A 12,714-nucleotide genomic window follows, 5' to 3' on the forward strand; every position below is an offset into this window, starting at 1 on the left:
GGTGTCACACTCCAATTTGTATTCCTGCTCTGCACAGCTGCTTTGTCTCAAAATACACTAATAAATTTGTCATCTTGAAGTGCTGCTTCTTCGTTTTTTTGTACCCACTCTCCACCTCACTCATGAAGTTTCACCTCACGCAGGAGAGTTTGGAGAGGTGTGCAGTGGCCGACTGAAGCTGCCTGGAAAACGGGATGTGTCAGTTGCCATCAAGACACTCAAAGTGGGATACACTGAGAAGCAGAGGCGTGACTTCCTGTGTGAAGCCAGCATTATGGGACAATTTGACCATCCTAATGTCGTTCATCTGGAGGGAGTCGTGACGAGAGGTAAACACAATGTTTAAAACTCTAAATGAAGGAGTTCAAACATTCTGTAAGACCTGCATTATCAGAATAGATTTAGCTGGCAAAGTTCGACTGACGTACCACATGAAATTAGTCGCATTTCCTCATTTAGATGCAGTAATAAAAGGAGCAGATGGTGAGCTTTAATTAAATGCAATGAAATGTATGGTTAAAAATAACTGCTTTTTATTAGGGAGTACTTTGTGAGCAAATAAAATGTAGGTGTTAATTAATAATCCCCTTTCTTTTTTATTTCTCCAGGAAAACCAGTCATGATTGTCATCGAGTACATGGAGAACGGCTCATTAGATGCTTTCCTCAGGGTAAGTATAACCTTCGATGTGCAGGAGGCTCTGAGCGGCATCTTTTGTAACTTTTCCCTGCAGTTTGCTGGAAAGTGTCTCAGAGAGTGGGGAGTCTGCAGCAGAATTTGTGCAGTGCATAAATATCATAAATCTTGTGCTGAAGCTGCTGCAGTGCTGTGACCTACATTTCCATCATGGTCAGTGAAAATGGCTGACCTGTCTGTGTTTTACTGTGCCATGCAGAAACACGATGGCCAGTTCACAGTCATCCAGCTGGTGGGAATGTTGCGGGGTATAGCAGCGGGAATGAGATACCTTTCCGATATGGGATATGTCCATCGTGATCTGGCTGCACGGAATATCCTGGTCAACTGCAATCTCGTGTGTAAAGTGTCTGACTTCGGCCTGTCGAGGGTGATAGACGACGATCCCGAGGCTGTCTACACAACAACCGTGAGTCAATTAAAGCACTTGCTCTCCCCACCAAGAGCCCTGTCTGAATTCTCTAATCAAGTCACTGCTTGTGAATGTTAGAGTGAGCACCAGCCTACTCTACACCATTTTTAGTATGTGAAACTGTGTATTTTACCACAACTTCCTAACAGGACGGTCTTTTGGAATGCTTTAAAGGTGTAAGTCATTAAAATTGAATATTTAATAATGCTTTAGAGTTCAATTATAATTGTTATATAAATGAAAATCATTAAAATGTCTGGAATTTTAAATGCTGTTATTAGTGGCCATCTGGCGAATTCACAACAGGGAACAACCTGAATTCTTCAATAATCAAGAGACCCTTAAAGTGAATCAGATTAATTTGTAAAATTGTAAAATGGCAACACTAAAAATGGATTTTACTCATTAGCATTATGGTGAAGGGAAGGACTGGAAATGTCCTCAAGAAAAAGATAAAAATGTGTAATGTAATATTTAGGGTGGTTCGAATATATGATGGACATTCAATTGCAACTCCACAAAATACCAAGCCAGTACTTCAAGTGTGTAGTCTTTCAGCTGATATCGGTTTTGTGAGCAGCAAAACAGTAAAAATGGTAAAACATTAAGTTTGCATTACATTTTTTTACATTGTAAAAAGAAGAATGGATGCACTTTCGTCAAGGTTCTCAGAAGCAAAAGAGCAAGACCAGCCAACTATTTACACTAAGCTTTATGACATTGATAAAGGATTTAGTAGCTATTAAATCTTATAGCTAATAACTAAAAGTCGGTAAAAGTCTGCTAAAGCTGTTTTGTGTCTTATGTGTATTTTTGCATATAACTGAAAAATGCATAAAAATCGTTTGATACTGTTTTACTGAACAGGGTGGAAAAATCCCTGTCCGGTGGACTGCACCAGAAGCTATTCAGTACCGTAAATTCACCTCTGCAAGTGACGTGTGGAGTTACGGTGTTGTCATGTGGGAGGTTATGTCGTATGGAGAACGGCCTTACTGGGACATGTCCAACCAAGATGTAAGTTACTTCTGGATGTACGTTCATAACATGACTGACAGGAAAACACATTCACTGGTTTCAACACTTGTAATAACAATAATAATGATAGTCACAATTAGATCTTATTAATGTAAGTGACCCAAATTATAAACCAGTGTTAAGGGTCTCAGTGCACTGAAGTCTGTGCATTACTTCCAATCAGATTCTTGAATGAAAACTACTATTTCACAAAATATTATCTGAAGCCAGGCACGAGTTGTCAGAGTATGACAATTTCCCCAGAAGTTCACCCTTAATTATGACTAATAAAGTCCTCCCATTAAAACATTGAAAAAAATCACAGACAGAAATTCTGGTTCGCAATTCTTTTTTGAGGTTTCTTACAAGATCCTCATGAGAGCAGCTCTGCGATGACAGTAACCTTGGGCTTAATTAGTTCAAGAAGTCTTGCTATAATCATGCTGCTTGAATCCATTTGAAGGAGAAACAAGCCTGAAGTGGGACATGCATTGAAATGAAGCCCTGAGAGCATGGATTTGGTAGTGTTATTAATATAAATAACAGGAGTGGAAAACACTTGTCATGCAGAATGCTTTTGATTCAAACGTCTTTAAAAGTTTATAATGACTTATGGTAATGGGAACCAATGTGACTAGCAGTGTTGAACCAATTACACTGCAAACAAGTCAGCAATGAGAGCAAAGACATTTGCTTTGCTTAAATTTTAAAGAACTCCTGCAAAAACATAAATGCCTATTAGGGGTGCAACGATATTCGTATCGATATTGAACCGTTCGATACAGTGCTTTCGGTTCGGTACGCATATGTATCGAACAATACAACATTTGTAATTTATTTTATCAACTTTCCTTCTGACGATGCTGTCTGCGTTGAGCGCTCAGTGAATCTGCGTTCGACTACTCCGCCTAGGCTGCACTGTCGAGCGCAGATCCACTGAGCGCTCAACACAGACAGCATAGTCAGAAGGAAGAGCGCAGGGCAAGCTAGCAAGACAGAAGTTAAGCTCTCCTTGCAACATTCAGATCTGGCGTTTGGAATTATTTTGGTTTTCATGTGACGTATGACCCTGAAGGTAAGCGAGTCATGAACTAAAGTAAAACAGTATGTTGGATGTGCCATGCAATGCTCAATTACATGGGTGGGAACTAGTGTGTTAGCGCAGTTAGCTCGTTAACGTGTTGGCCGTCTAGCCCCATGCACGGGGCGATCGGCGGTAGCTCGTTAACGGAGATTTGCTGTGTTGTGGCGTTAAGGTCATTTCAACGAGATCAACCTGAAAGCACTAGTGGGAACACAACGAATATGACTGCACATTTACGCCGACATCATCCTAGTGCAAAGACAAAAACAACAAGCATGCTACTAACTTTAGCCGAGTCATTTAGACAGCTGTTAGCACATGATTCTCCTTATGCTGCTGAGAATATAGCCCAGAAGAAGCGGATAGTATAGCTTTAATTTGGAAAGAGACATTTCTCTGTAATAAACTCTCTTTTCCAAAGATGAGTGATTCCTCAATCAGATACAGGGCTTGCAATATCGCTAGCCCGACGTCCCGGGGCTAGCGATTTTTTCAGTCGGGCTACCAAAATCTATCTCTTCCCTGCCCGTCGGGCTATTGTAGGAAGGAAAAATATATGTCAATGCTTTTGCATTCTTTCGGAAATGTAGCTGGGTAATTATGTCATTGGCATCGGTGAGCCACTGTCAATATGTGACATATTGAAATCAGTTTGAATTTGCGCTTGTTTTTTTGCTTTCACTTTGCAATCGTGCTAACTGTGTATAGAGAGCGACAGCACTGATCTGTGAGTGATGATAATTTGTGCACCAATTCCTCTGACATCGTCTTATTAATCGTTAGCTTACTATGCAAACATGACAAGTGAAATCTCCCGCAGCAAGCTTAAACATGTGAGAGGTTGATCGTGCAGAGAATTGCTGAGCTTATGTGAGTGTGTGTGTAAAAGCAGCACGATATATATTTTAGTTCTGCTGAGCCAAATAAGACAGGTCAGGGTGAAGAAGTGACAGCCAAAGAAAAGCTTACCACAAAACGGAGAAGTTATGACAAATCAGACTATAAGGCAAAAAGAAAGTGCAGCTTTATGGTTTCATGGACAAAATAATTTCTGTGGCTGCAATATGACGAGCTAAATAACCAGGGCTGCACATAAGTGGTCCGCAGGTGCGCATTCGCTGTCAAAATAAAAAACACGCACAAGGGTTAGGGTTAAATTTAAAAACTGTACTTTTGAGTTAAAATTAAAAAGGCATGAACATTTTTTTTGTATCGAAAAAATATCGAACCGTGACACCAAAGTATCGAACCGAACCGAACTGTGAATCTTGTGTATCGTTGCACCCCTAATGCCTATGCATCTCAGCAGTATTGCAACTACTGTGAAAACTGTTGTATTCTCTTTGCAGCAATACTCGGGTAGTTTGTGCCTTGTAGGTGTCAACAAGTAATTTCAAGTAAGAGAGCTGAGCTGAAATGTAATATCTTCTGTACTTGAGAAGTGTGTGGCTAAAATAGAACCAACCAACTAAGTGGTTTGCTGGTGACCTGGTGGAAGTTATACAATCAGTTATCTGTCTAGCTTTCCTAAGTCCCCTGGTTATATTATACTGCAAACTCTGTAAGTTAGTTTTTGTAGTAAGATGATGACTTATTAGTGAGTGAATAGAAAAATATTGGCATAATAATAAATTCACAACACACACTGATTCTTATATAGCACTTTTCTACTCGACTTAAGCACTCAATGTGCTTTATATAACATGTCTCATTCAAGTAAGCATGGTCTTTCTACATCTATCACCTGCTCACACTCCAGTCATGAGCAACTCAGGGTTTAGTACCTTGTCACCCCAGACATTGAGTGTCTGTGACTCTGGCAGTCAATACTACACAAGTTTTAAAACTTGTGAATACACTTACACAAGATCAATTAAGGATCAATTTATCTATTGACGCCATGATTTTTAGATAAAAAGTTAATGCAATGGAATATAACAACCACTAAGCCGGCCTTTTCTCATCAAGCAGTGCATGCCTATGTCTATGAAGGTTCTCAGTCATCCAGGTCATCGTAGTCTAAGGAGCTTGGAAAGAAAAGCGTCTGGACTTCTTTAAGTTTCTTGAAGACGGGAGGGGGGGGGGGGGGTCCGTGACCTTCTTGGCGGACACTCCCATAGGGCTTAAAATCTGGGACTCTCCACCATTTGCTCTTAGAACTGAAGACTGTTCTCAGATGAAACATCAAACGTCTTCAAGAAACCTAAAGAAGTCCGGACGCTTTTCTTTCCAAGCTTCGTAGATCAGTGTATGCCTAGAACACGGTGACAAAAGGAACTAAGGAACAGCAACATCAAATGCGTAAAACAGCTGCTGCTGGACAGTCAAGTGTGCTTTCATAACCTGAAGTAGTGCCTGTTTATCAATCACTTCGTATTCTAATAATGTGGTTTTGACTGTTCTTCTGAACTTTGTAATGTAGTTAATGTTTGTTTGTAATTGTTATGTTATGTTATGTAATTATTTTTGACCCTTATTTGTTTAAGTTTTTTAATCCAAGCAGAAATACTTTCCCATCTAAGTTTCCTTTGAATGTTTCAAATGTTATGGAGCAACCAGGAAAAACTGATGAAAATTAACCTATAAGGTTAAATCAAAGCACATTTATATGATGCACTAGTGTCCTCATTAATTACTAAATGATCACTGTACCTTTTTTTAAATCAAATAAATGTGAACATAAACACATTTGTAAGCATCCCAAAGTAAAAGAGGAAGTAGAGTAAAAAGATTTCCCTGTGCTGAAGCCACAAGAACTGCAGTCTAAAACAAAGGCTAATGTAATTCAACTCAGTGTCTCAGAGCTAAAGATCGCAAAGCTCTGTAGGGTACTCCTAACACATGTGTTTTTAAAGTGCAGAGGAATACCACTTACTTGACTCATGAACCACAGACTTGTAATCATGATTCATTCTTTTACCCATCTTGCAGCCTCACCATCAAGTAAATTCAAAGTCATCTTCCTGACTCTGGACATTACCCACATTTTTCTACCTTTATGAACAAATGTGGGGTTTTTTTCAATCCCGCTCTTCACTTTACAAATGTCACAAATTGCTATAATGACTGACTCACCCGCAGCTCTCTGAGTGCTGTTGCCTTCTTTCCTGCCAACTCCCACTGAGATAATCCAACAGTGCCAGACCATTTGAAGCTGTTCCTTATTCTCAGACACTTGACACATTTTGATTGATAGTGAAAGGCGAGTGAGTTCTGGCTTTAAGATTCCTATATGGCTTCCTGTTTTAGCACCCACAGCATCGTAGCTAAATATGATTAATATTCTCCTGCGTTCCAAAGCAGAGGCCTGCTGATTGAACAATCAGATGTTAGAAATGCTAAACAAGATGGTTGGGCGTGAAAGTGGGACATGTGGTGTTTTGACCGTCTGCTGCTTGACAGACATCAATGTCAGAAATTTTTTCACTTTGTCAAGATGTCAGCAAACATCCTCCAGGGATACAGGAAGAACATTATTTGCATTTTTCCCAACGGTTTCAGTGTTTTGACACTGGTTCCCTCCATGACTCATTCTTGTCTAAGCAGTCCTGACAAGAATAGCTGATGAATATATGCAGAGATATAAACATCTCAACACATTAAAGGAAGGAGAGCTTGTTGCATAATGTTCCTGTTGCACCTACAATTTTTAAAAACCTTGAATTTTTATTAACTCTGCATAAAACGATATGTGTAAATTAGGTCAAAAAACGTTGCAGAAGTTCTTTTCTGTTTATTGGTATATACTGTACAAGAGGTCTTTGTTTAGACATATGAGGAATAGTACTCATGAGTTGAATAAAATTATCCAGCACTCCCCACCCACCCTAATCTAAACCCAATCTGTGTGTGTGCTTGAATTATACATTAAATAGTTGTTTAGTATGGGTGCCATTGTGTCCATAGATTTCAGTTCAAACTGGTGAAAAATGTGACCAAGATAAGGCCAACTTTATTCAGTGGGTAATTAGTGAGTTTAGTATTACACTTCCATAAAGTCGAGGGGGAGACAGACTGAAATAAAGATAATCTTCATTGATGCTTTAAAGGCCAAGATATCCCAGGTCCTACAAAAAGTTACATGCAAATATCTCTTAGTAATACACATACTAATTATGTAGCAAATTTGGTAAAGGTCAAGTCTATCTACAAGATGCCCATTGCTTTAAAAATCTTTGCTTTAAGTTTACGGTATCTTAGCTCTCAAGCTGGGTGACAATCTTCTGCACATAAATTGAAAACACTTGGCCACAGATAGAATTTGAGATCATTAACCATTCCAGAAAGAGGTTATATAGCAGAATGATGCTGCTTATAGCTACTCTAAATAGTTCTGCATTAAATCCTCATGATCCCATTGACTGTAACAAAGCTGGCACATGATAGACAATTTTTTCTCAGGTCTAAGTGTTTTAGGTAACCATGACATAATTAAGGTACAATACTGCTATATACCAAGAGCTTAGTGAGCTTGGCTTGTGGTAATATTATACTATAGACTAATGCTAAAGGGTTGTGGGTTAGGGTTTAGAGTTAACGTGAAACTAAAACTGGACTCTGAAGGGTTTCAAATGATAGTCAACGCTGTTAGTGAGAGTACAGGGCAGGAGGTTGGGATTAGGTTGATGCTAAAAGCTGGTGTTAAATGGCAAAAAGCTAGGCTGAGACTGAAGGGTTTGAGGTATGGGTTAGAGGTTTTTTGTTTTTTGTTTGGATTTAGGATGATACCAAAGGCTGATGCTACTTTCTTCGTCTGTTTTAAATTTTACAGGTCATTAAGGCAATAGAGGAAGGATACCGTCTTCCAGCCCCCATGGACTGTCCGCCGGGTTTACATCAGCTAATGCTGGACTGCTGGCAGAAAGACCGAGCCGAACGCCCCAAATTTGATCAAATAGTTGGCATCCTTGATAAGATGATACGTAACCCTAACACACTGAAAACCCCAGTGGGAACGTGTACAAGGTATGGAAATAAGACCCCTAATGATTTATTATAAAATGTAGGCTTCATAAGCTATAGAACTTCAACTTATCACACTGGTAGATGATCTAGAGTGTCCAGTGGATGATTTAGCCTCTCAAGTTCAAAGATGAAAGATAAATCCAAGGGGATCGATAGCCCAAAGCAGCTTTCATGCCTTTATGGTCAATAGCAGGGCTTTTAAATCAATCTCTATAATGAGTTTCTAGTACTTTGGAGTGCAGTGGGAACTCCGGAGCTCACTCTGACGTTTGTCAAATGAATTCTTCTCGCAGTCAGAACATGCTTTCCACTGTGAGATGAGGCTCAGAGGTTATAACTGGTTAAAAAGCATTTTCTGTACAGAGACTGTACGGGGTATGTTCCTGGGAATGTATTCAAATCGAAAGGATATTGACAAAAACATTTTTCAGAAGCAGAGCATGGAATGCAACATCTATTTGTGATATTCTTATCGACCAAAGCCTCCAATCAGCAAGTTTTTCCCCTGCTTATAATTTACCGCACTGCTGGATGCCTTTGGTCACCGCTCTGTCTCATCTCTTGTTTGATTGTGTTTTCAGCCTAACGTTTCCTTTTTGCATAAGACTTAACCATTTTTCTGTGCTCATCCCACAGACCAATTAGTCCCCTGTTAGATCAGAGCACACCAGACTTCACTTCTTTCCGCTCAGTGGGAGAGTGGCTGGAAGCCATCAAGATGGAGCGATACAGAGACAACTTCACAGCAGCTGGCTACAGTTCCTTGGAATCTGTGGCCAGGATGTCAATCGAGTGAGTAGATAGGAAACCCGAAGGGGTTTAAGCATTAGTAGGGAACATTAAAACCAACTATGCTTAAACTGTGCTCTCCTCTACACTTTATTACTTGTCCTTGAGTAAAAGCTTCAGCTGTATTCAGAAGTAGAATTGTTGCTAGAATGTGTTTTGAGTTTCTGTAACCCACCATAAAGTGGCTAATACTAGCTTTTATTTCACCAAGAAAAAACAGTTCTTTTTCTGAACCACATTGTCTTGGGAATAAGCCTATTTTTTTGTTTCCATATTGTTTACCTGTGATCTTGATAAACTCATTACCAAGTATATTTCGATAAAAAGAGCTCCAAACTTCCCAAAGGGGGAAAAAAAAGACTACTTTAGATTATGGGTTTTGCTATCTCACCTTGTGAAAATTCATTATTAAGATTCATAAACAAGCCTGCTGTGTTTAGCTGTATACTCACAATAATGGAAAAGCTGAGGCTGTGATGGTGCACTGACTCATAATGTTGTCCTCTTTTCCAGGGATGTGATGAGCTTGGGGATCACTCTGGTGGGCCATCAGAAAAAGATCATGAGCAGCATACAGACTATGAGAGCCCAGATGCTGCACCTCCACGGCACAGGTGTCCAGGTGTGACGATCTCTGACAGGCTGCCTTCGGAGAGGGCGAGAACAAAACTTGACTTGGGACATAAATGGAATAATTGTCAAAGCAAACAGACGTATGATGTCTGACTCTTCTGGCTGTGCCTGGAGTGAAATCATTCCTTTGTTTCTCAGTGAATGATTGTGGTCCGCCTCTTTAAAGGGCACTAAAGAGAGGAAAAGGGCAAAAAACGGCAACAAAAAAGAAACTACCTGGATGAGACAAATGTATTTTTCCCTTCTTTTTGTAGAAGCGCGTACAAACTAAACCACATATCAAACAGCGCATTGGAAAGGAGTTTGCCGCTTATATTTCTCTTTATGTGCACACGTTGTCTAAGGATTTCCTTTATACGAACTACAACACCTTGAAGCGGTTTTAGTTGTTTGTTTTTTTTCGTTTTTCTTTGTGTCTGCCACGATGACACGTTTTGGCACATATAAAAGTTCTTTTTCCTCTCCTCTTTGGATGTGACAACAGGGTAACTCTTTTATCCAAACAGAGACAGAACTTTTTAGGTGCAGATTTCAAAGTACTTTTTGTACTGGACTGTTTGCAATGACTTTTGTTTTCCTTCATGTGCTGTTGAAGTGAAAATATTATCCTCACACGCTTGTTTTGCAGCCTGTTGGAGTGGGTTCTTGACCTGGTTTCAAATTTTCAGCATTTTTTAGCAAACAATTTTCTGATGAGTGCAGCACAGATGGAGATGCAGGAAGCAAACTGTTCTTTAAATCACCAGAATTTTTTTCTATCAGAGTAGCAATATCCTTCATCTATCCTTCCCTTAGTGTTCACTATGGGATACACTTGGTTGTTGAGTAGAATGTGTCAGCACGTTTGAAAGATTGTATTGGAGTTGCAGCTGTGCTTTGCCATCATTTTGCCTAAAATGTTTTACATAGTGGTTGTTTTGAAGAATTGTTTAGCTGCGAGTGCGTTCAAGAATTGACGAGACGTAATACTGCCTTAAAATGTGTTTAAGTATTGCCACTATTTTAGGCACTTCAATGGCATTGCTTTCTGTGGCTCATTTCAGTGTTGTACTACTTCCTTTTTTTGTGTGTTTGTTTTTAGCATGATGTCTTTTTATCTTGAACTTGTGTGCACAGACTCTGTTTTATGCCACAAGTGACACAGTCAGTGAGAAAGAGTTGGACTAAAAAGAGCAATAATTACCAGGTAGAAATTGTCCTCGACTGGGACTTTTTAAGGTGCTAGATGACATAGAAAGCATGGGTGTGCTATTCTGAGACAAAACCTTTGGAAAGATTCAGTCACTGCTGCAAAAGGAAACAAATGTACCTCTTTGACCTGAAATGGTTTGGAAAAAATACCATGCCAACTCATCAAATGAAATAATCATGTTGTATTTTGCCGCTATGATATGTTAAACATGTGATGAGACTCTAACGTGGCATGAAAATGTTGAATTGAGTGACTGCAGAGATAAAACACTTAAATGGTGCCAATTAGCCATGCTGACATCATTTTCTAACAAAAAAAAAAAAAAAAATCAACAAGCCCCTTCAGGGTCTAGGTATGAAAATGCCAGACCAAACCATGGAGCTCCTCTCAGACACGGACTGTGTTGTTAAATCCCTCCGTCCCGGCTCTGCAGGCAGCCATGCAGCCTCCTTGTTTATTCATGCGTCTTTGCAGCTCATCACTCACAGGAGCAGATGTGACAGAACATGCATTAAAGTGTTTCTTAAGATTCCTCTTCTTTTCTTCCATATGGCTTTCTATGGAGAACAGAGAACAGGGGGCTGTGCAGAGGATGTGCTAAAAGCCAATCAATCTATTTGGTGCCACCTGTCTCCACTTCAAAAACAAACAAACAAACAAAAAAGACTCCCAAAAAAAGGAAAAGTTTCAATGTTGAATTTGTTTTACTGCACTGTCCTTTGATACGAAAATGTAGGTATTCAGCTGTCACATAAAGGGAAGTGGTGTTCTTCTCTCACTGCTGCTGCGACCTTAAACATAACTCTGTGTTTTCAAAGCTTTACTTATTTTCTCACCATAGAAAAAAGTACAACCAAATCAGGAATCAACCTGGAGCTCGCTAACAGCCAGTAAAACCAACTGAAGCTTTCTTCATTTTTTCCTCTGTCATCTTTGAAATGTCCACATTGGGCCACAAGCACTAAAAAAGGGTTCTTTTTTTACCTTTTGTCCACCCTAAGCCTGTGACTGAAATTGGTTCAAAAATCTAGAAAAGACAACAAAAAAGGCCTCCACAGACATTATTGAATCCTGAGCCTCACCAAAAAAGGCTAAGATATAGTCTTGACAATGGACAACACACAGGGTTTAGAACTTCAGCTTCTGTAATCAATTAAGTCATTTCAAAGTCACATTTTTTCTGTACTTTCTCAACCGTTTGCTGTATTGCCACCTGTTAGTTTGACATATTTAAACCATGCTTGTGTGGATGAAAAATTCCTTCTCAGTTTGAAAAACATGCAGTTTTGTCCTAAAATGAACAACATCATCTGGCTTAGTGTGGATGCACTGTTTAAATCCATTTTCACAGTGGGATTCATCTTGGGATGAGACGCCCAAAATTAGCCCTGACCAGCCCATTATGTCATACACAACCTCCCTTTATCCATACAGCAGACCTCAGCAATTGGGCCTTTGAATTGAATACTGGCATAAAGTCATTCAGTCAGCACAAAACTCCCCAGTTCACAGGCAGCGCTCTGTCTCTCACCATCAACTCCCTACACCCTGCTCTGATTTTCAAAGCAGACCCCTGGAGAAGGCCCCTCACACCTACTGTAGGATGCCTCTGTCCCTCTTTTCTTTCTGTTCTGGGAAGACAGCAGTTTGAGCCAAACTGAGATTAAGGCCAGGATGCAATCAATACAATGTTTCAACTTGAATCATGCTGAACTTCAGGTTGCTCAACTCTGGAAAAAACAGGAGAAAAAAAGTTTAGTTGTGACTCTGTTTCATGGAGAAAAAAAAAGTTTAAATGAAAAAAGGCAAAAAATAAAATAAAATAAAAGGAACCTGCAGGGTATAGAGTGCTGGCTGAAATTTAGGAGTAGCAGATAGAATACAAACATATTTTTTAAATCTTGTGGTTCAGCAGTTGGAAATTTG

The 12,714-nt window shown here is 39.6% G+C and overlaps 2 protein-coding genes across 5 annotated transcripts in view; both read left to right on the top strand.

Annotated features, from left to right (window-relative positions):
* Positions 1 to 11,149, top strand: part of epha7 (eph receptor A7) — an 84,710-nt gene extending 73,561 nt beyond the window's left edge. For all 3 annotated transcript variants that reach the window (XM_082505286.1, XM_082505287.1, XM_082505288.1), the window contains exons 11-17: positions 144 to 329; positions 609 to 670; positions 896 to 1,105; positions 1,976 to 2,125; positions 7,981 to 8,174; positions 8,811 to 8,966; positions 9,477 to 11,149. In XM_082505286.1, coding sequence (XP_082361412.1) covers positions 144 to 329; positions 609 to 670; positions 896 to 1,105; positions 1,976 to 2,125; positions 7,981 to 8,174; positions 8,811 to 8,966; positions 9,477 to 9,591 — 1,073 coding nt within the window. In that variant the 3' untranslated portion in view covers positions 9,592 to 11,149. The remainder of the gene's footprint in view (positions 1 to 143; positions 330 to 608; positions 671 to 895; positions 1,106 to 1,975; positions 2,126 to 7,980; positions 8,175 to 8,810; positions 8,967 to 9,476) is intronic.
* Positions 1 to 12,714, top strand: part of LOC309689155 (uncharacterized protein) — a 318,224-nt gene that overhangs the window by 187,460 nt on the left and 118,050 nt on the right. The gene's annotated exons all lie outside the window — the stretch shown is intronic.

The sequence above is a fragment of the Aulonocara stuartgranti genome, assembly GCF_965226115.1.
Source record: "Aulonocara stuartgranti genome assembly, chromosome: 15".
Taxonomy (NCBI): Eukaryota; Metazoa; Chordata; class Actinopteri; order Cichliformes; family Cichlidae; genus Aulonocara; species Aulonocara stuartgranti.